Below are 21,260 nucleotides of genomic sequence, written 5' to 3' on the forward strand. Positions count from 1 at the left end.
AGACTTGAATTACTCCCAACAATTTCGTCGAGCTCCGAAAGGAGCTCTCTCGCGAGAAGGAAGCTAGCGGAGTAAAGGCCAATAACACAGAACTCGTTCGCCAGCTTTTTGATCCGGAGACTGAGCACCTGAATCCGACCATCCGAACTGGACCGAGACACGATTGAGAGGACGGTACATGATGAGCGAACGAAAATCCCAACGCCGCCGCCCCGCGACGACCCACCCCTGCAGACTGTAAAAAGAGAGAAATCAGGAATTGCATAGCTTTGGACCTCGTGCTCCTTGAGCCAGGTTTCACTAACCACTAGAACGTCGAGATCGGCTCCCTCGCCGTGGAGAAGATCGGCTATCAGCTCCAACTGCCCAGATTTTCGGAGACCTCCCGACCCAGCATTGAGATGTAGAACTGCAAAACTACTAAATGACTTTGAGATGTTGTCGACTCCGACGCAGTCCCGAACGTTGTCGATAGAGGGAAATACCAGAGAGCTATTTATATCACAGTTTATGAACATTGAGTCCGAGCGAGTCTTATTATTCGTGGGAATCATGATGAGTTCTTTACGTTCGAGCGCTCCGCCTTAGGGCCCAACGAGCCACAGACAACCGAGATGAGTGGCTGCAGAGTGTTCCATAGCTGCGTGAGCTGTTCAGCCGCCTGGGGACACAGAACCTTGATGACCGCAATTAGTGGTGTAAGATTTCCGATTGAGCTCATCTTCTGTGTTGAGCCTCTCGTTATATTCGTGCCCCTTCGCAATCCTTTCTTGGAGGTGGGCTTCGTGATGACTCTTCGGTGAGTGGCCGCCCGCTTCTTGGGTCTGCAGCTCGTCTTCTTTCGTTTCGGGATGGATGTCGGTAACGGCAAGTTGACACTGAACTTTTCCCCTTCTCCGGAGTCCACAACTACCGCTCGGGCGGCCACAATCGACGCATAGGACTTGAGGCTCGAGTCGCCGAGCGCCTCTTGTGGCTTTCTGGGTGGAACCGTGGGCGGGTCAGTTACCTCGATGATGGTGTCGATGTTCGCTTTTGGATGGGACGATCTCAGCTGTTGGATGACCTGATTTTCTAGAAGGGCCTTCCTTCTCTCCATCGCACATGCTCTCGATGGACATGATGGGGAATTTGAGGGATGGGGCCCCTTACAATTTACACATCGGGCCGTATTCGTACATTGAGCTGCCATATGCTCCTGTTTTCCGCACCGTCTGCAAACCGCCTCGTTCTTGCAGTTGCTCGCAATGTGCCCCAGTTTCTGGCATTTGAAACAGGCCAAGGGCCTCCCAGCGTGCAGGATGACTCTGTACGAGCGTCCAGGCCAATTGTACCTCCGCGGGTGGCACTTTCAAGAACCTGAGCAGTACCCCGATCGGTGGGGAACGACTCGAGGGTGCCTGCGCTCCTTGTTTTGGTTGTCTCGCGTCGTACTTCGACCACCCCCGAACCTGTCAGTGCGAGGAGTATATCAGCATCGGAGAAGCCCCGGTCAACGCGGGTTATCCTCGCCCATATCTGGCTCAGGCCTCGACAGACTGCCCTGACCGGCTCGCCACCAAGAGTCTTGATCTTGAGCAGCTGTTCGGCCTCCTCCGTCGTTTTGGCCCATGCTTTTATACTTCCATCTCGTGAAGTCGGTTTCGCGAAGGGGCATAGCTTACAAATCTCCTCACAGATTGGAAGGATTCCGTTGCACATCGGGACTGGCTGGTCGTACCACACACCGTCGTCACCACATCTCTTCTCCACTCGGGAGAAAACCAACACAGAAAACAACCTTCCCGGTTCTTGCTGATGCGACTTCGGAGAGCATCCAGCTCACGTCGAGCCCCCGCGATCCTCTTCGCCGTCTCCCTGCTCCGAACCTCAATCCACTCAGCCCCAGAGTCCTCTTCGTTCTCACCATTCAACTTCTGGGGGTCCCCGGAAACATGAGCCTCCGTGGGGCTATCCTCGATACACTCCCTCAGTCTCTTCGCTGCACGAGTCTGCATGCTGGCTGCCAGCCGCCGGCCCCGGCTGTTCCAAGAGCCCACACAGGCCCTCAGCGGTGCCGTATCGACGAGAAATTCGATCCACAAAACGGAAAACAGCCGAGGGAGAAGGCTGGGTTTCGGCCTGATTTCGGCGTAAGACCAGGGATTTCAGACGTCAGTCGATGCACGGGGACACTATGCTTCCGATGATTGCTCTGGCCTTGGTACACACCGCCCCGATTTGGGAGTCTAAGCAAAAACTCGGGAGTGCCTTCAAAGAGCTGCCGCACCATTTGATGATGACGTGATCTCTTGTCAAACTATTATCTGACTGACCGACGGTGGCGATTCCTACGGAGGAGGAATCCCGTAAGTGTGAACTTTTGACCTAGCGTGTGGCATCAGCCAAAGTCTTCAAAGTGGAAAGTGGCCCGCAAGTCTCTTTCTCGTCATTCCTCTCGCCCGCGTCTAACGGGGCCCTTTGGCGCGCGCTGCCTCCTGATCGAAAGCCGGCAATCTGTGATACTCCACCAGACGTTCGCCGCTCGGTCGCTAGCCTGCTCTCTCTGTTGGTCGACCGTTCAAGCGTACCGTCTGCCGCTCATAGTGGAATTTTCGACAGGCCATCGGATAAAATTCTGACGGACTTAAAATTGATCATCAAGCGTCTATCTGAAAATTTTGCAGATTCCTCGGAAATCCTGTGCTGTTGGTGATGCTGTTCGCGACATCGTGATGATTACGCGCTCCAGTTTCTCCGAAGTCTGACCATGAACAAGGGAATGTCGAACAGTGGGCCTGCAGCCAGTCAGTGGGCCCCGGAGGACAGCCGATCGAGATGGGGTTGTCTCCCATTCGGATGGCTGTTCAGAAGCGCATCGAACAAACAGAAGTTCGGTCGAGTCCTGCCAAAAAGTCAAACGTTTGTGTCTACTTCGAAAAAGGACATTCGCTCGCAGGAATATGTTGTGCGATCGTTGTCAGCAAATGACGTTCCCATGTCGGATATGGCCGTCGCCAATCTGTGCCAGCTCTGCCTCTGTGTCGTCAGTTTGAAACAATGCATGCGACTAGAGCCCTGCGCGCATTCGTTTTGCATAGAGTGTCTACAACAACACGTCGCCGTCAATGTTCAAGACGGCCGTGCCACGATTCCGTGCCCGCACGCAAACTGTGATATGAATCTTCGAGAGTCGCACGTTCGTCGTCTCCTCAAAGACCAACCCCAACTCGTCGAGCGATGGGCCATCCTATCGCTGAACCAGCAAGTTGCCCGCGATCCTCTGCGTATGTTCTGCCCAGGTCCAGCCTGCGGGAATATATGCCAACTCCCGGAGCCAGCTACGGATCCTTACGGACTCCAATGTTCAAAATGTGAATATACGTTCTGCGCCGTCTGTCAAGACACCTGGCATCCCCTCAAAGACTGTGATGAAACAACCGTCCTCCAGAATGTGCTGCAAGACCTAACAGGTATGTTCCTCAAACAACATTTTGCCATTCGATCGCCGCTTCGGCGGCCGATTGTTCACGTTTTGCGAGGATACGTAGATTGAAAGTAAAGTCGCGGCTGTCAGCGGATATCCGGACCGACCGTGTTGTCGGCTGACTCCACTGATTCGAACGTTGAACACCGATCCGAATAAACCGTCGCTAGGGCTGTCTCGAGCGAAACGTCGCTAGTCCAAACCCCATATCCGGCTGATTCCTTGGGACGTGACTCCGTTTCATTTCATTCAATATTCTCCTCGTGCAATGGCCGTAATCGATGCTTTTCCGGAGACCCAATGCTGATGACGACCGATGAGACTCATTTCAATGGACCGAGCAAGAATGGGAGAAAACGAAGATCCGGCGAATTCCATTGGAAAACCACTTGATTCATTTCCTCTCACGGGCCCCCACACGCGCCGCTCGCCGGGCGATCTGTTATACCAGTATCGATCGCGCGGTGTCGGCTTACAGAAACATGAATTCGAGACCAATTACTGTCTGAGCAGAATGTTCGAGCTCATCGGCCCAAATCATACCGCGATTTTTTCCCTGTTCTCGCTCCCTATGCAATGCGGTGATCTATTTCTATCTTCCTTCCCTAAGAAGTACTTCGAGGATTCCGACTCTTCTTGTCCTAATAATCAACCCGAATCATGTAATATGCACCCAATCTTCATCGGTGTGGCCCATGTGACGAACACTAGCGTGAGACTGGAAATGCGGCCAATGCTCGCACGGGGTCCCGCAGTCTCCGAGGAGAGGCAAACTTTTTCTATTCGCGATTGCTGCCGGATCATCTGCGTTTTCCGAAGCATTGTGGCTCCGTCCGCTTACCCTTCCATAGTATACACTGCTTGTTTCCGGCAAGACGGCTGGGCTTGTATCTGGACCCTTGGTGATATTGTTAGTGCCTCCATTCCAACCCGAATGGAAACGAAATCAACATCCCAAAATAACGCGCGCAACGTCTGAGTCATATAACGGTCGCCGGAAAGGGCGACGGTGACTGGGCGAAGAGCTTATGCAAGAGTCGCAGGGCAGGATTTCCTGAACGCAAGGCGAGGATCTCTGGAGCGAAAACAGGAGCAGAAAATGCCAGATTCACCTACATTGTAATAATGCCACTGCTTGTGTTATAACGAGTCACGGGGAAGCCTTTGAGCCCAGAGATTTGACCGTATCTTTGAACAATCGCTGAAACTCCCGCTACCTTTTCGATTTTCCCTGTGCCAGCTGCCATGTGATACTCGCGTGAATACATGGGGAGGGGAGAGGAAGCGAAATCGAATGCGCTGGATATTCTGACCGAGCAAATCTATGATTGCTCCGTTTTCCGTTCTCCTGGCACCACAAGTGTTTGCAGGTGGAAGCGCTCGTGGTTCCGCCAGAATGGTTCGTCCCCTGCTATCGCTGTGGCTCGAGAACGGGGGACTTGTGACAATTATCACGTACGCCGGGAGAAAGCCACGTAACTCCGATAGAACACAACAGAAACATTAGCGACTGTCCCTTGGAACACACTCTGGATGAGACCCACATTCCGCCGGTCGAAAGTATGTCGAACAGATGTCTTAAAGACGAACAGCGTCCAGAGATCGGCTTATATGCTCGTGATTTCATTCTGAGGACCAAACAAGGAATTCCAATCAGAATGAATCCTGGAAGTCGACAAACCCAGCTTTCTCCATGCCCAGAAGTCGGAAGCGTTCTCGAAGGACCGGAGCAAGACGGTCCTGTAGGGATGACCGCATAGCTGTTACGAGAACATGCCTAGATATTCGTAGATACGTTCTGTCGGCAGTCAACCTAGCCTGATAGTTCACGGTCGATTTCGGCTTCCACTCAAACCGAGAGGCGATTCGTCACATGTCGATCATGGGCATCTCAAGCCAGTAATCGCGATGCATTGAACCACTCGCATAAACACTTGGCCTCTACATTAGGTTCACGATCATACGGAGCACTCGGGAAGAATCTTGATATCTCGTTCTTATCGAGCCGTGGAGATAAAAACCACGTCACGCCATACGTCGCTTTATGTAAGCGGCCTCCAGGAGCCGCTCTATGGTCAGTGTTTTTCTTGCCGCTGTGCGTTTGACATTGTATGCGAGATTCTTGGGGGCGACATCCGGCGCTGTCGTGACAAGCTCCTCAAAATATGAAACGTGAATCGCCCTCCGCTGTCGTTGACGGCCAGGAACGCTTCCTAGTCCGGCCGCAAATCGAGTCCTTGATGATAAGCGACCAAATTGGGTCTCTTGGCGTCTCCGGGCGCAAGTTCGCTCCGTATTGTTCCGACCAGCGTCGACTAGTTGCCCTTCACACGATCTTCAGGGCATAGCGAGATTTCTGGAGCACATCTTCTGTGCCGGAAGACGCGGGCGTCCCAGTGCGCCATCCGCAGACGCTACGGGTGCAAGCATTTTTGTTATGATAGCCACGAGATGCGTTCCCAGATGATGCCGAGATTCCCTTGAATTTCGGATGCAAATATTGCAGTAACCGTCGCTTTTCCGGAGGAGAAACATTGACCTTCCACGTAGAACAGACCGCGAGACCATTGCATGATTCGCGAATTCCCGTCACAGCAATCTGCTCCGCACGATTTTCACGAATGGACACGCTCCGCCGTCTCTCAATCGGCCCCTGATGAGCTACTTTACGACTCGACCACCAGAGCGCGCGGAGGTTCTGGTGTATGATCGGTCGATAAGAAAATTTGCCCGCTTGGAACAGAACTTTTTCCGATGCTTCCCGCTTCGGCGGAGACGGATGGAAGTCAGGATCCCTTCCCGTCCAGAAAGCGATCGACCGACCGCAGGGAAATATGATTTCCCAGCGTTTACTTCTTCTCGATGCCGATGTCGCGAGAATGGAACTCATTCCAGGCGAATATCCAACCACGGATCGCTGCCGCTTAGATGCTTCATTCTTCTTTCGCGCGACCTCCTGAGCGCAGTCAGTTCCGCCCCGTTTCGGCGGAAAGCGTATCTGGGATTCGACCGGTTTTCAGAAGTCCTATGGCGTATGAGAAACTTCAGAGGTTTCAGATTTTTCAAGAATCGGACGCTCGAGAAAGCTCCCACGAAAAGCACGAAGCGCTCTCTCATACTTCGGAGTCGGAGCCTCCGGCTATGATTAGCTTTTGCTGGTTCGGGATCTCTAGTCGGCTTGCGTCACTCTCTTTCGTACAGAAGTGGGATCTTAAGTCAGGATGCTGATATGCACCTTCATTTTCTTTTTTACGTGACCTCCGCGTCGACATTCACTCCGAGTTCTGGTGGGGACTCCGGGGGAGATCGAGGCGACGGCGATAGCGCCCTCTTCCTTCCGATTCGGCATCAGCGCTCTCAGAATGAAGCTCACTCAGGACGTTAAGCTTGGGCTCTCGAGTGGTAAAGGCCCCCGCTACCACGGAGTCGGAGAGAGCGTTCTTCTGCGGATGCACTGACGGTGGCCGAAGCCTCATCTGATATCGGCCCCGGATTGACCCAGAACCAGTGCTATGACTCTGTCGTAACCGGGTTTTCGATGACACTGACCGAAAGAGGAAGACGGCTGGTGAGCAGATCCGTGAAGACGGCAGTCTGCGTGCGTTTGGCGAAAGTAAGTCGCCGCCGACGGAACGGCCGGTCGATCGGCCCTGGAAAAGAATTGTGCTCGGGAGAACTAGAACATAGCATCTCGTCTTTCGGTCGCAGTCGAGGTATTCCAGCGAATGGAGCTGGAAGGACACTGTTCCAGAAAGCGGCGGGCTCGCCCGGAGTTCTCTTCCATTGTGGCTGATGTGGGGAGAATGTTTTCTTCGAGAAATAATTCTGACCGAAAACGGGTGCAGAATTCGGTCCCGGGATGATAAGCGAAAAACACATGAAAGCGCGCAGAATCTAGATGACGGCGAGAATCGTGAACGGAAGTCCACCCGGATGCTCCATGTTAATTTGCGGGCAAGGCGGGATGAAAGTAGTCCGGAAAGTAGCGGGTATGTGCTGATAACGTCAGTAGGTACATACCCGTTGATCCGATTAGGATAAAGGGAAGGATCTGGAGGAGATCATCGGAAGCAGTATCCATCCGGAGAGCTTGTTGTTGACAACGAACTCCGGAGTCGACCGGTGGCAGAGCCTTTGGTAATAGTTCTATAGTTAGATCACACAGGCTCGTGTGGGTGGCCAAGAACAATGGCCTTAGCTCGAACTCCTTCTCACCAACATGGAGTGTTATGTTATCGAGCTAGGCTGCGCACCAATGTGGGACGATGTGGGGCTTTCGATACTCCTTTGTCTCCGCCTCATTAGGCTGTTTCCAAATCATTACGAAACGCGGACTCTGTCCATTTCTCGGGAAAGCTCTGGCTTCATCGGCCTTCTGACGCAGCCTCTCGAATCAACGGAACACGGGCTGAATTGATTACCTCCTACATTCTACGCTTTGTCTGAGCTATTATCATCAATGAAACATGTTCAAACTCATACATCGATTCAAACACGACTTCTCGTATCTGTCCATCTGATAGAGACGGCTCGCCTAGTCGATGTCTCGAGAACAGGCATCGTCTTGAACAAGCAGATGGGGCCATGGAAAAGCTTCGAGAATGAAAATTTCGTCTCATAGACGCGGAGTTCAGCGACATTCCTTAGAATAACCGTGCAATGTTCAACTGTCGTTCTCCGGTTGGGACTTTCTCGAACGATGAGCATATGAACGAGCCCTTTGACACGTCGATACGATCCGCTGCTTTCAGGGAAAGACTAAAAACTGAAAACGCGTGTGACGAGCTAAGAATAACGTTTTTCTTCTGCATCTAATTTCAGGCATCAAACGATGTCCACACTGCAGTGTCCTGATCGAGCGAGAAGATGGCTGCGCTCAGATGCTGTGCAAAAACTGTCGTCACGTATTCTGCTGGTTCTGTTTGGCATCGTTGGACGACGACTTCCTACTGCGACACTACGATCAGGGACCGTGTAGGAACAAATTAGGTCATTCAAGGGCTTCGGTCATGTGGCATCGGACGCAGGTTCTTGGGATATTCGCTGGTTTCGGTTTCCTAGTCCTTCTAGCCTCGCCGCTCCTCATCCTGGCCGTCCCGTGCATACTCGGAGGCAAATGCGGCTTCAAAGGATCGTGCTTCTCCTGTACCGTATTGACGACAGACGAGTCGGATACTGCGAATAAGCCACCGGCTTCGGTGTAAGACTTCGAGCCGGGCTCGGTTGGTCATTCTCAGTCTCGGCAAGACGCAAATGAAGGGAGACACGAGCCGTTCGCCGGGCAGGGAAATCCGAAGGACGGATTCTCCAGCCTGCCAACGTCGCGTCGTCGGAGCCTTACGCTATTCTCTGATGCCTTCATTCGGCCGAACTCATGTTGGAAGAATTGCTAATCGTGGAGCGGTTTGCCGGAGGTAGGACAACGGCTTCACCGTAATGCTCCGGTGAGCGCACGACTATCAAAGTTGAGGTACTTTGATCGAATTTCGGCAGATACGGACCGTTCGGACGATTTACTCAGCTTTGCGAGATATCGGCATCGGAAATCCGCCCACGGCGAGCGTTTATTGTGAGCAGGCCTCCGATCAATGCAAGGGAGAAAAAAAACGAGCTACCCAACAACTTCGGGCTTTCAAGCCGCTTCGCAGTTCCTTGAGTAGATTGCTCCTTCACAACTAGGTATCACGAAGAACTACCATCAATAATTAATTGTAAAACACAGGAATCGAGGCGCACGAATGATCACGGAGAAACGAACTCAGGACGCTGGCCCGATATAATTGTGTTCGTTCATTCATTAAATAATTCTTTCATCTGTTCAGTTATCCATCCGAACGATGAATACCGCAGGCAATGACGTGAGATACCGACACAGCGTCATGAGAAGAGGATTCCCCCTCCGGATCTTTTCTAGTCGAGGATTAGAGGCGTCCTTGTTGAATGACGGAATCTTTCAAGAGGGTAATCGGCTCCCTGTTGGATGCTCCGGCTACCCTTGCCAGTGTATGTACAGCAATCAGGAAAAAGGAAATATCATGGAGTTGCAGAAGGAATTACTGCTTCTTAAGAGTCGCACGAACAAGTCTCGGAGTCTGACAAGGGTGTAGAGCAACCCGCAGTTCAGTCCCTTGCCACTGCCGCCGCCATAGCTGCTACGAGACGAGCTCGCTTCGCTGTTCCATAATATTCGACGAGAAAATCTTATAATTGTGCTACGAGCAAATGATTCCCACGTTATGGACCTTCATGAAGGAGAACGAAATAAGGCTTTTCTTCTCCCTGGAACGTGGTCGAGAGCGAAGCAGCTGGCTTGTGAATTTGCGCTGAATCATCAGTCTGTTCACTCTGTCTTCGAGCAGAAGGAACGATGATCAGCCGATCAGCTATCCGCGCAGGTTGTCCGGGTGCTCTCGCAGTCGGATTGTATACTTATGTATCGTCTTCAGATGGTCGAGTCGTTCCCGCATCACGGTCTAATCGGAACAGCCTGTTTTGTTCCATTTCCCCAACATTCTTTCTGGCTTGTCGCTCCTCACCGTGACAATCTTGTGAATTCTACCTTAAGCGAACGACTCGAGCATCCTCCGTGTACTTTTGCTTCGTACTTCTTCTCCTTGATTGAGACATCGACCCAAGCTTCCAGTCGGTAAAACCAAAAACTCAGTCTCGAAATCTCAGAGATTATTCTTAATATAATGTTGAGAGACCACCGAGACGCAGTTTTGCTATCCTCGATTGTAAGCATAGAATAAAGTATTATCCCATCTTCATGTAAAGTTCACTGATGACGTCAACAGAAGCCTAAGATTATGACAATAAAAAGATGGAGATTTGTTTCTGCTAATCCGCCACGTTTTCTTGATGAGTTCAGATTCTGGTCGACGGGGGTCGCCAATTATTCTGCAGATCAGATGAGCGCTGATTGACCCGCTGTAGAATCCTCGGGAACGATAGTGAACAGAAGCTGCAGCAAAAATCTGTTTCTCAGTCGGTACCGCAGGAGTTACGCGTCCTGGTGTGCTGTCATTGCGTCTCGATTGTAGGGGCGACTGGAGGGGCGCGGCGGTAGCGCAGACCCGAAACAAAAGACTTTCATAGCCGCCGAAAAGCGAAAATCGGGAATCATCGCGCTGCCCTCATCGGGGCGTCGGATCATCCACCGAAAAGTTGTCTCCAGCAGAGCAACAATGGGGTCGGACCGAAGTCAGATCACGTAATAGTTTACTCCAATTTGTTATTGTTCACTGATTCCCAAGAAGTATGGGGCGCCTACGACCGTCCTTCAAGACACTTGAGCGGGATGGTGGGACGCGGTAGCTATTCCAGCTTGTGTTCTCGGTTTCGATCTGTACGCTTCTTGGGAGCAGCCCATCTGTACCACTGTCAGAACGCTTCAGGCTCCGAGAGCTCCTCCATTGATGTTCATCAGTGATAGAGAGTCTCTGACTCGGACCCTGGTGAGATATCTGATTCATGATTCAGTGTTTCTGGTGTTCTAGTCTGCCGGGAAACACGTTGCCTTCCGTCGACGGATGACTCCCACGGAAAACGCCGACTTAACAAGAAGCAGTGAACTCCTTATTGATCCTCCCGCCGCGCCGAATTCATTGTTTCTCCTTGATGTATGGTTCCCACCGGAGACGGTTCGACGAGGGCACTCCTGGGATCTCCGGAGCTGTATGAATCCACCTGTCTCACCATTTATCATCTCTCCCTGGAGCTGGCAGATTAATCGATCCCGAGAATCGGAGGATTCATGAATGAATAGCAACATGGTCAGACAGTCACTTTTCCTCCCGGGCTTAATGAAGAAGTTTTCGTTCCGAATTTCGAGGAATGAGTAAGCGAATACGCAGCGTCTATCCGTTTCCAAGCAGTTTCCCCCCTCCACCTTCCTCATCAGCCTTCTTCATTTCCTCAAGATCCCTGTACCACCTTACTGACTCACGATCCGGTCAGGAGTCATGATTCGTGGACTGGGATAAGGCATCGTACTCGTCAGCGAAACGCAATTCATTCGAAGATGCTTGGGGAATGGAACTTCAACAAGCTCGAAACTGGACCGCTCATCTGGTATGATGATCATAGCCTTCCACATCTCGCGGATATCAAAGGACCTTCGGGGGGAGATCGACAGAGAAAGACTTTCGGTTCAGAGCTTGTCGATCCAGAGCCTGCAAGGTCACGAGTCACAACGACAGCTGAATTGCTCCGCTCACTCTCATCGTTCATCGTGAATATTTGGCAACAGCCCTGCTATGGCCGACTTTCGCATCAGAAACCTCCTTCGCCCACCAGAATTCTAGCTTGACTTCTGTCGGATTGGGAGTTCCCAGCGAGCAGCATGGGACAACCGGCGACGGATCTTGGCCGGAGAGTCTCGATATGAACAAACTATGGGTGCGACAATGAAGCGTCGTTTGCGATACGATAGCAGCACGCGTGACTAGCGAGATTTTTGTGCGGAGGACGTATTCTAGCTCTAGCCGGTCATTTTCCGCACATCAATCAGCCAAGCCCCACCGTGCCGAGGTGAGCTGACCAAGATGTTCCCATCCCGCTCCTTAACCACCCTCGATTCGAGCCCTTTGCTGGGACCGGGGACTCGGAAACTCGCAGAAACTCCTCGCGCGGTGGGACTTCACCCAATTCTGGGATAAGGTTCTTCCGCTCGTGTCGGGAGAAGTCGAACCTGTTGAGAAGTTTCCTGATCTCCACGTGAGCTTCCGCGATCTGATGTCGATATTCTGGATCTCATCGGGTTCATGATCGAGGGCCTGAGTTCGACGTGCCCGATAGGCTCTGAGTCGCATGCACCTGGTCCGTGTCAAAATTCCCGGCTACACAGAAGTGCCGATTTCTACGGAGGAGAAACTCAGTGAAAGTAAAAACCTGACCCAGCATGCAGAATGAGCGCGAGTCTCCGTGATGGAAAGAGGATCGTTGTCTCTTTCTCACCGTTTTTCTTGCCCGCATCTAAAGGCCCTCTTAGCGCGCTGCCTCCTGACCGCGACCCAGCTATCCGTGATACTCCTCCTCACGTTCGACGTCAGGTCACTGGCCTGCTCTCTCTCCGAGTATGCCGTTCGAGGCCTATCGTTCATAGTGAAATCGACGACGAGCCATCGAATACCTGTCTCCGATCGGCACGGAGTTTGCATTACTCACCAATCCATGGGGAATTCAGCGCGGTCGCGCCGAAAGTCGTGAAGTTTTCTCGGTATTTCCAGACGATCTCCCATGCAAAGAGGATCAAATTCATGTTCATGTATATGAATATCAATGAATTCATATTCACGATGTGAATCTCCGGAAATCTGTGAATTGCGGGGTCTCCGTAGTTATGAATCGTTTCATGACTATGATCCCAGCCTTCTCCTCGGGGTAGACTCAAAGCTGATCAGCCAACAGCACTCAATGACGAAACTGATGAATGTCGTTCTAATTATCAAAGCCTAAAACTGATTATAAGAGAAAATCTAACAGGAGTCCGCTTCACGCCAGGAGATGCCTGCTCAGATAGCCTCCCCAGCGATGAACTCATCGTACAATTGATTCTGATCCCTTGACTTTCGTTCCACCAATATTTTCACGCCGAATCTGAACGAATCGAGCCGGGAAATCATAGTCGAATACTTATTGGAATTCATGAGAAATTCATAGATCATTCATGAATTTATTCATATTCGAATTCACAGACTTGTTAATTTGACCCTATTCCCACAAAAAGTCTGCGATGGGCGAAAAATGCCGTAGTTTATTTCCAGCCTTATCGATTCCCCATGTTAAAAACAGGCAGAGAGAGACTCCGGGTTTATCTGTCAGAGGAGCGAATGCAAGGTTCCACCCAACTCGGGCATCGAGGGCGGTGAACCTTTGCTTCGAGAACCGTACACGAGAGAGACTCGGCACTTTTCAATGAATCAAGTCCGGAATAAGCTCCTCCTGTAGTCCGTTGATGAGACATGTATCTGGATCAAAAAGTTATAGGGAGCGTTCAAGGTGTGGGATCTGGATCACCTACCCAATACCTAGCTAATCGAGCAGAATCTTTCCTCTGAATATTCATCTTAGCTACGCCCAGATATGAATAAAGAGACTACGTAAGACCGGAGCGAAAACCCCAAGCTGATGTTGTGCCCTATGATCGAAGCCGCTCAGCTAATCTCATGCCGACATTCCCCAGAGCCTGTGATCGCGCTCTCCAGGTTCAACAGTCTACACGAGAATCTGACAGATTTCTTGAGAATCCTGAGGTGACCGTGAAGCCGTTCGGGACGTTGTGATGATTATGCGCTCCTATTCCCTCGAAGTCCTGTCTGGAACAAAGTAATGTTGGACGATGTGCCCGCAGCCAATTAGTAGGCCCAAAAGGACGGCCGATCGGGGTGGGGTTGCCTTTGATTCGCATGGCTGCTCAGGAGCGCATAGCATGAATAGATATTCGTCCGGTTCCTGCCGAAGAGTCTAAAGTTTCTTTGAGCTCGGGAAAAAGACGTTCGCTCAGCTCGTAATAGTGCATCCGAGTGGAACATTGCGCGCACTCCTTTTGCGTACCTTGTCTACAACGATACGTAGCAGTCGATGTTCTAGATGGCCCTGCCCCGATTCCGTGCCCAGACGCAAATCGTGACATGGATCTCCGAGATTCGGCGCTCGTCGTCTCCCAGAAGACCATCCTCTACCCGCCAAACGATGGGCTATTCTATCACTGAACCAGCAAGATGGCTGCGATCCTCCGCGAATATTTCTTCTCCAAGCCCGGCCTGCGTGAATGATGTGATCCACCGAAGTCAGCAACAGATGCTTCTGGGCTCAGATGCCCAGAGAACGTTTACACGTTCTGCACTGTCTGTCTAGGCGCCCGGCATCCCCTCGAAGTCTGTGATGAATCAGCCATCCTACAGAATAAGCTGCGGGACCAGACAGGTTGGCTCGTTTGAAAATGATTCGCAACTGTTCTATGGGTTTAGTCTAGTAGCTGCGTGCTTTCTGCTGGTGTGGCGTCGACGCTTTGTTTACGTTCGGCGTCGTGGACTTGACGAAATCACGGCAGACGGCGACTACTTCCGGGAGCCTTCATTAGAAAACCATTCCGTCTACCTCCTCTAACGGCGTTGGAGCCAGCCCTCCCGCTGGTTGGTTGACCGGTGGCATTGATTGTCGCCATCAATTATTCAAGCCACTTTCCTCATACGAGGATGCGAAGACCTCCTACCTACTCAGCGTTCCATACAGAGAGCGAATCCGTGGACTTTTCGATAATTGTTACATGATTGATGATTACAACTTGGAATTACTTCTAGATTTTGCTCCGCCACTGTGTTGCTCGATGCGGATATAGACTCGGAAATCTATCCAAGGCAGCCAATTGAGCTCGAATGAGGAAAAAAGAATTCCTCAAGTACGACTTCATCGATTAATTCGAATAATAAGCGGTCTCTCTCGATCCTCCGACGGCAGCTCCGGGAATGCAGGGCGAAATGTCCCGAAGTCCTGGACGAAGTAAGGTGGACTTCAGACCTAACAGAAGGGCAGGAAATGCTAGACTCGCCTACATTTTAACATTTGTACCACAGTTGTCTCTGGAGCCACCCGTGGCATAATGAACCCCGGAAGAGCCACAGAGCTCAAGGACGCTCGGCCGTGTCTTGAGACAGCGAATGAGGCTCCCGCTTCCTCTTCGCTTTCTTCTGTGTCGGCTACCGTGCGTGTATTCAACAAAGTAAAAGAAGAAAGAAAAGGGAAAGGAATCGAATACTCTCTATTTCTGCTGACCGCGAAAATGAACGTCCGTTCTGTTTTCCGTTCACGATGCGTTTCGACCAGTGAAATTTCCCGTACTTCCGCTAGGAGCTGTCGCCGCACAAAATCATTACGGCTCGAAAACGCCGGACTAGTGACAATTATCACGTACGCCGAGAAAAAGCCACGCGACTCCGGCTAAGTGCCCCAGAAAGTCCAGCGACTGCTGTTGTCCGTGAAGATCACGCTCCGAATCAGAAACATAGCTTGCTCCAAGGGAAAGTTTTGCGGAGACGCTCAGAGAGGGGGGAGGTAGGAACCCCGAGATGAGATTCGCTGATTTAGATTCAATTTTGGAAAAAGAAAACTTACGGGCGCTTAGAGGACTTAACCGAAGAGACTGCGCCACATCAGCCCGTGCGACGACGCGACGCCAACGCGGCTTGAAAAGGTGCCCCGAACGTACCTGAAACTGTCGACAGTCACTCTAGCCTATGACTCGATAAAACACGGTCGATTACGGTCTCGATCCTGCCCGAGGGCCGATTGGTCTTGTGTCAAGCATGGGAATTTCGGGCTAATCGCGAGGCATTGAACTACTGGCATCAACACTTGGCCTCCACGCTGAGTTCACCGTCATCCAAGCCACTCGTGAAGGACCTTGATACCTCATTCTTATCGTTCTTCTCGGAAAAGAATCCACGTAACGCTATGCCTCTTTATGTAAGCGGCCTTCAGAAGTCAGTTCGTGGTCAGCGGTTTTTTTGTTCGGACCCGCGCCGCATGGCGTACATCCGATTTTAAATTTTCGAAAATGTCGCTCAACGATTCCGTGACCCGATTTCGGAAAATAAGAGCGGCCTGCAGTCTTTGCGGAGCGGAAACGCTTGCTAGTAAGATCGCACATCCAGGACTTGACGGCGGAGATTTGAATTCAGTCTGAGTTGACGCCAATGGGATTGTTGCCCCGTATTGTTCCCACCAGCGTCGTCCAGTCGCCCTTCGTGATATCTCTTGGGGGTTCCAGAGTTTCTGGAGCACATCTTCTGTGCCGGAAGAAGCGGCGTCTCACCGCGTGATCGGCTGTGGGCGCAGACATTCTCGCGATGATAGCCACCGCATACGATTCCGAGATAAAGTCGAGGCTTCCATGAATTTCTAATGAGCCCCTTCCAGTATCAGGCGTATTTTCGGAAGGGAAATACCAGTCCTCTTTAAATGAAGCACAAACCGCATCAGAGTGCTTTTGGTCACTGCTCGCCGCAGCAATCCATAGGGAACGACTGCCACGAATTTGCACGATCCGCGGTCTTCCAATCGAGGTCTCGATGAGCGACAGTGCTACTCAATCACCAGATTGCCGCATGGAGAAAATTTCCATTGGTCGGTACAATGGAGACTGAACGGTGTATAGTTATCATGATGTTGGGGAAAAACGTGCGTTAACCTCCTACCGCCGAGGCAGGACTTTCTGTTGGTCTTCCCGAGCTTCACGCTCCACCAGAGACAAATCAAGGTTTGAATCGCTCCTCGCTCGGATATCCCCCGAACGACCGCGAGCCACGTATAATTTCCCACACTTAATTTCCTCCCGAGCCCAATGTCGCGAAAATAGTTGTCATTCCAAACCGAGGTCTAGGTCTGTACGCCTATCATCTTCTGCTAAGGGGCGGTTGCTTGCAGATTTTCAATCCTGAGGATATTCGATGCGTGGCCACCATGCAGTGGGTACTTCCAATGCCTGAGTCCCACGAAGGGTGCGAGCTCCTGAAAGACTCGGCTCGGAAAATCCATGTGAGGCTGAACGCGAATCTACAGCTGCTGTGTGCGCAGTATCCGAGCCTTTCCGAGACTTTTCAATGATCAGGAATCATGACTCTGGGAGACCGAAAACACGTTCGTCTGACCATCGATCTATTCCGACCACTCCAGTGCTCCCCTCAATATATGCGTCCGGCGGTGTATTGCCGCGATCGAATGAGCTCGATGATGGGGAGCTATCGCTTCCGAAGGGCGACAGCATGATAATGGGAATCAGGGGGCGGTTTGATGCCGGACCGACTTCTGGCGACAGCTGGATTCGCTGCTGGCTCAAGAGTGACCCAGAACTGGAGCCAAGACTCTATCGTGACCGGCTCCACGATGAAACTGACTGAAAAAGAAAGACAGGCGTCTCCGGCGCTCTGCGCGCAATCGGCGAAAGTAAGTCGTCGCCGACGAACCGTTCTACCAGCTCCCTCTGGAAACGGACTTCTGTTCCTGGAAACTAGGACAGACTATGTACCTCGTCTACGGACTGGGGCCGGAGTCAGATAAACAATGACATCAAAGCGGAATAAACTGGAAGAACACCATCAGAAGGAGGGACATGGAAGAAAAGACGTCTCTTTTGTTTTGGGTCAAGCGGGGAGACATTCCCGCGGAGGAGTTATTCTGACCCGACTGGACGGCAAAACTCGATTCCGATGTCGTCTACGGAACGTGATGGCGGTTCCGCCGAGCTGACAAAGAGCGAAGCGCACAGGAGCAACCCCTCTTGTTGCTCTCCCGAGTGTCGATTAAATGCCCGCTGAGGGAAGCGCGGATTATAAACATGGGAGCGAAATTCGGGGGCCGAGCTTGCCGCGAGAGTTTTCTGACGATAAACGGCCGTGGGGAGGAAGGAATTCCGAAAAATCTTCCTGTTCTTATCGATTGGATCCTCGCCCAGGTCATCGAGCATAAGTGAATGCCTGATCCGCAGGAGTTCGAATTTGGTTGATTTGGATGTTGACAGCGATCTCCGGAGGGGACAGATCGGGCAGCAGGGCTTCGGGTATTAGCTCCATGGTCAATGGATCGCGTAAGCTCGCGTGGGCGGCCAAGAACCATGGCGATAGGTCGGACTCCTACCTACCTTGAGTAGAATGTTATGTGACGGAGATGGGCAGCGAACTACGTGGTCCTGGATAATTTAGAGACCCCGACACTCTTTTGTCTCCATCAGGCTGTTTCCCAACCATTACGAAACCCGGACTCGGTCCCCGACTTCGGAAAATACGGGCCTCGACGGCTTCCCGACAGAGGCCTTCGCAGCGATGTTACACGAGCTGAAATGATCCACTCCTACATTCTGCCACGCATTTCTGACTCGTGTCGGAGCTATTATGATCATCGAGTCATATCTTAGCTCCGGAATGATCGGTGCTCCGACAACTAGTCTGGATCACTCGACGCTACCCCGTTGAACGCTTCCCGGCCGTTCGATGTCGAAAGGCATCGGCTGAGAGAGGCGATGAGGTGAAGAACACCTACCTATCGAGAAAAAAATGTCCGATAGACACAAAGAGCGATGACTCCGTTCGGAATAACTGAATGCTCCATTGTTAGACTGTTTATCTGAGGTCAGGAGATTCTTAAGCTTTTAACGAACGAACGGACGAGCCGACCAAGCGGGGGCCGCCTTACTGGAAGCCGGCGTGTGATCGGCTAAGAATAAGCGTCTTTTTTTACTTTTTCCAATTTCAGGCAATGAGCGATTGATTACCTCCTACGTCCTACGCAGTGTGTGAGCTATTTCCATCATTGACAACATGTGGAAACTCGTACTTCGATTCAGGAAAAAAATTTCGACGGTATCCACCGATGGAGATGGCTCGCCTAATCGATGTCTTTAGTAGGGCATCGGCTCCGACGAGCAGATGGAGTGATGGACGCGCGAAAAAAACCCCGTTACATAGACATGGAGCATAGCGGCATCCGTCAGAATAACTGTGCATTTCAATATTCTACTGTTGTTTTTCGGTCGGGACATTCTCGGGGAGTTGATGCACAAATGAACGGAACCTTCCAAACGTCAATACGACTCCGCTGCTCTTGAGGGGGAACTGAAAGCGCGTGTGACGAGCTAAGAATAACGTTTTTTTCCTCTGCGTCTAATTTCAGGCATCAAACGATGTCCACACTGCAGTGTCCCGATCGAGCGAGAAGATGGTTGCGCTCAGATGCTTTGCAAAAACTATCGACACGTATTCTGCTGGCTCTGTTTGGTGTCGTTGGATGACGACTTCCTACTGCGACACTGCGATCAGGGACCTTGTAGAAACAAATCAGGTCATTCGAGGGCATCGGTCATGTGCCATCGGACGCAGGTTCTTAAAAAATTCGGCGGCTTAGATTTCCTAGTCCTCTTGGCCTCCCCATTCCTGATTTTGGCTCTTCCGTGCACACTCGGGGGCAAGGGCGACTGCATCGGTCCAGACCCCCGATTGAGGGCATGGGTCCTGATTTTCAGTCGTGATCGGGGGAAATGGAGAGAAAGAATTCTCCGGTCCGGCACGTATCCGGACGACGCGACGGAAGTTTGCGCCTACTGTCATCAGAATAGCCTACCGCTGTTCTCTGTAGCCCTTATTTTCGCGAGAGTGAGTGGAGAGTCGAGGAAATGAATTTTCTCGCTGGGGTGGGCGAACCGTCTAACATTTGACCGTAGTGCTACGCAGACTAGGACTCGAGTGGCGAAGTCGAATCGATTTTGACGAACCTCGTCAGATGGCTATCTACAGAACATCGGAAAATATCTAGACTCCGGCTCCGTAAACAATGAGCCTGCTCCGTAAACAAGCCTCCGCTAGGTGCATCGGAGGCGGGATTGCCTCGAACCTCGCCTTCGATAAGTATTCCCGAGACACTCAGTCAGAGAACCCTTTCCGCTCATCTTGAAAAGGCACATACTCAGAATACGAGTAATGTGAATATCCCTTATCACCCAATCCGTTCGGATATCGATTGATCGATCGAATCATTCCTACATCCATCTTCCACGATGAGTACCAGCGACATGTTGAGTTCAACGAACGCATCAACTGCAGCTTGATGATAAAGACCAAGATTTATTTCTGCAAGCTTGGCATATTCTCGCCGAATTCGCATGAGTTCGCCTTAAATATCTGATTTTCGAAAGGTTCGGCCACCGATACAGATGGAAGAAAACCTCAGCTAACCGCGAAATAGATTAGCTCCAATTAGGCAGCTATGGGATCCCTGCAGTTGTTCACAGAGAAATCACGTGGGTCACACGTCCTGGTGTGTCGTTTCCGCTGCTGCTCGAATCTAGAGACGACTATTGCTAAGGGCCCACGGGGAACAATAGGCTCCGTAACACTTCGTAGAACAGCGAAAAATCGAAAGTCGTTCCGCTGCTCTCATCGGGGCGCCGGATCATCCGAAGAGCGGATTTCTTTGGAAGAGTAGATTCGTCGCCTGACGTAAGAAAGATTGTATAACTTCGCGCGAAGCGTAATGATAGCGACCCCGTCTCACAACTGCTGAGCTCCTCGTCTAACGACAAGAAGACAATGAGACCTGGCGAGAGAGCACGTTCAATAATTGGGAACTTCGCTTCTTGTTTCGTCGTCGGGGCTAGTCTATAGGATCCATTCACCCTATTCGCTCCCAAAGAGCCCCCCTCGCCTTCCTACTCTCTCTATATCTGTCTCTGAAATTCTAAAATATGGGAAATCTCCAATGAAGAAAAAAAGATCATGAAAACGTTTTTCTGTCAGGAGGCTGCACGGAAAGCAGACGAATAATAACCTACTCGGAAAGTTTCCTCGTTCAGCCACTCCCGAGTCGCGTGGATCGGATTGGTAGCCCTCGGCGTTCCCGCCCGGGGACGATATCACCTTTCAGTCCGAACTCTTCCACCACCGACTCCTCGACAAGATATCTGTTCCGCCTGAGTGAGATGAGTGGCGGGCCGACACTCTCGGATCGGCCAGAAATCATCGGAGCGATCCCGCAAATGGGACATCGCACAGATTCCCTTCGCAGACGTTCCCGAGTCGTATACGCTTTCCTCGGATGCCGGCTCTTCCACATAGGTACAAACATTCAAGCGACTATCAGATCTGATGATCATGATCTTGCACAACTTTCAAAGGCCGAACGACTCTTACAGAAAGATGACCGAACAAAGACTTTCTATTCAGAGCTGCTCGATCCAGGGCCTGCAAGGTCAGGATAACGACAACAATAATATCGGTTAGACTCATCGTGGATCTTCGGCTGC

At 51.4% G+C, this 21,260-nt stretch overlaps 1 protein-coding gene and 1 pseudogene across 1 annotated transcript; both read left to right on the top strand.

Moving 5' to 3' along the window:
- Positions 1-2,732: 2,732 nt before the first annotated feature.
- On the top strand, positions 2,733-8,670 carry LOC100904118 (probable E3 ubiquitin-protein ligase RNF144A). Its single transcript, XM_029113319.1, has 2 exons — positions 2,733-3,452; positions 8,288-8,670. Exons 1-2 carry the CDS (start codon positions 2,750-2,752, stop codon positions 8,668-8,670), a joined length of 1,086 nt encoding a protein of 361 aa, XP_028969152.1. The 5' UTR covers positions 2,733-2,749.
- A 4,761-nt stretch (positions 8,671-13,431) lies between these two features.
- LOC114828621 (probable E3 ubiquitin-protein ligase RNF144A-A) lies at positions 13,432-21,237 on the top strand (annotated as a pseudogene).
- The last annotated feature ends 23 nt before the right edge of the window (positions 21,238-21,260 follow it).

This window comes from Galendromus occidentalis, unplaced genomic scaffold (assembly GCF_000255335.2).
Source record: "Galendromus occidentalis unplaced genomic scaffold, Mocc_1.1 scf7180000076574, whole genome shotgun sequence".
Lineage (NCBI taxonomy): Eukaryota > Metazoa > Arthropoda > Arachnida > Mesostigmata > Phytoseiidae > Galendromus > Galendromus occidentalis.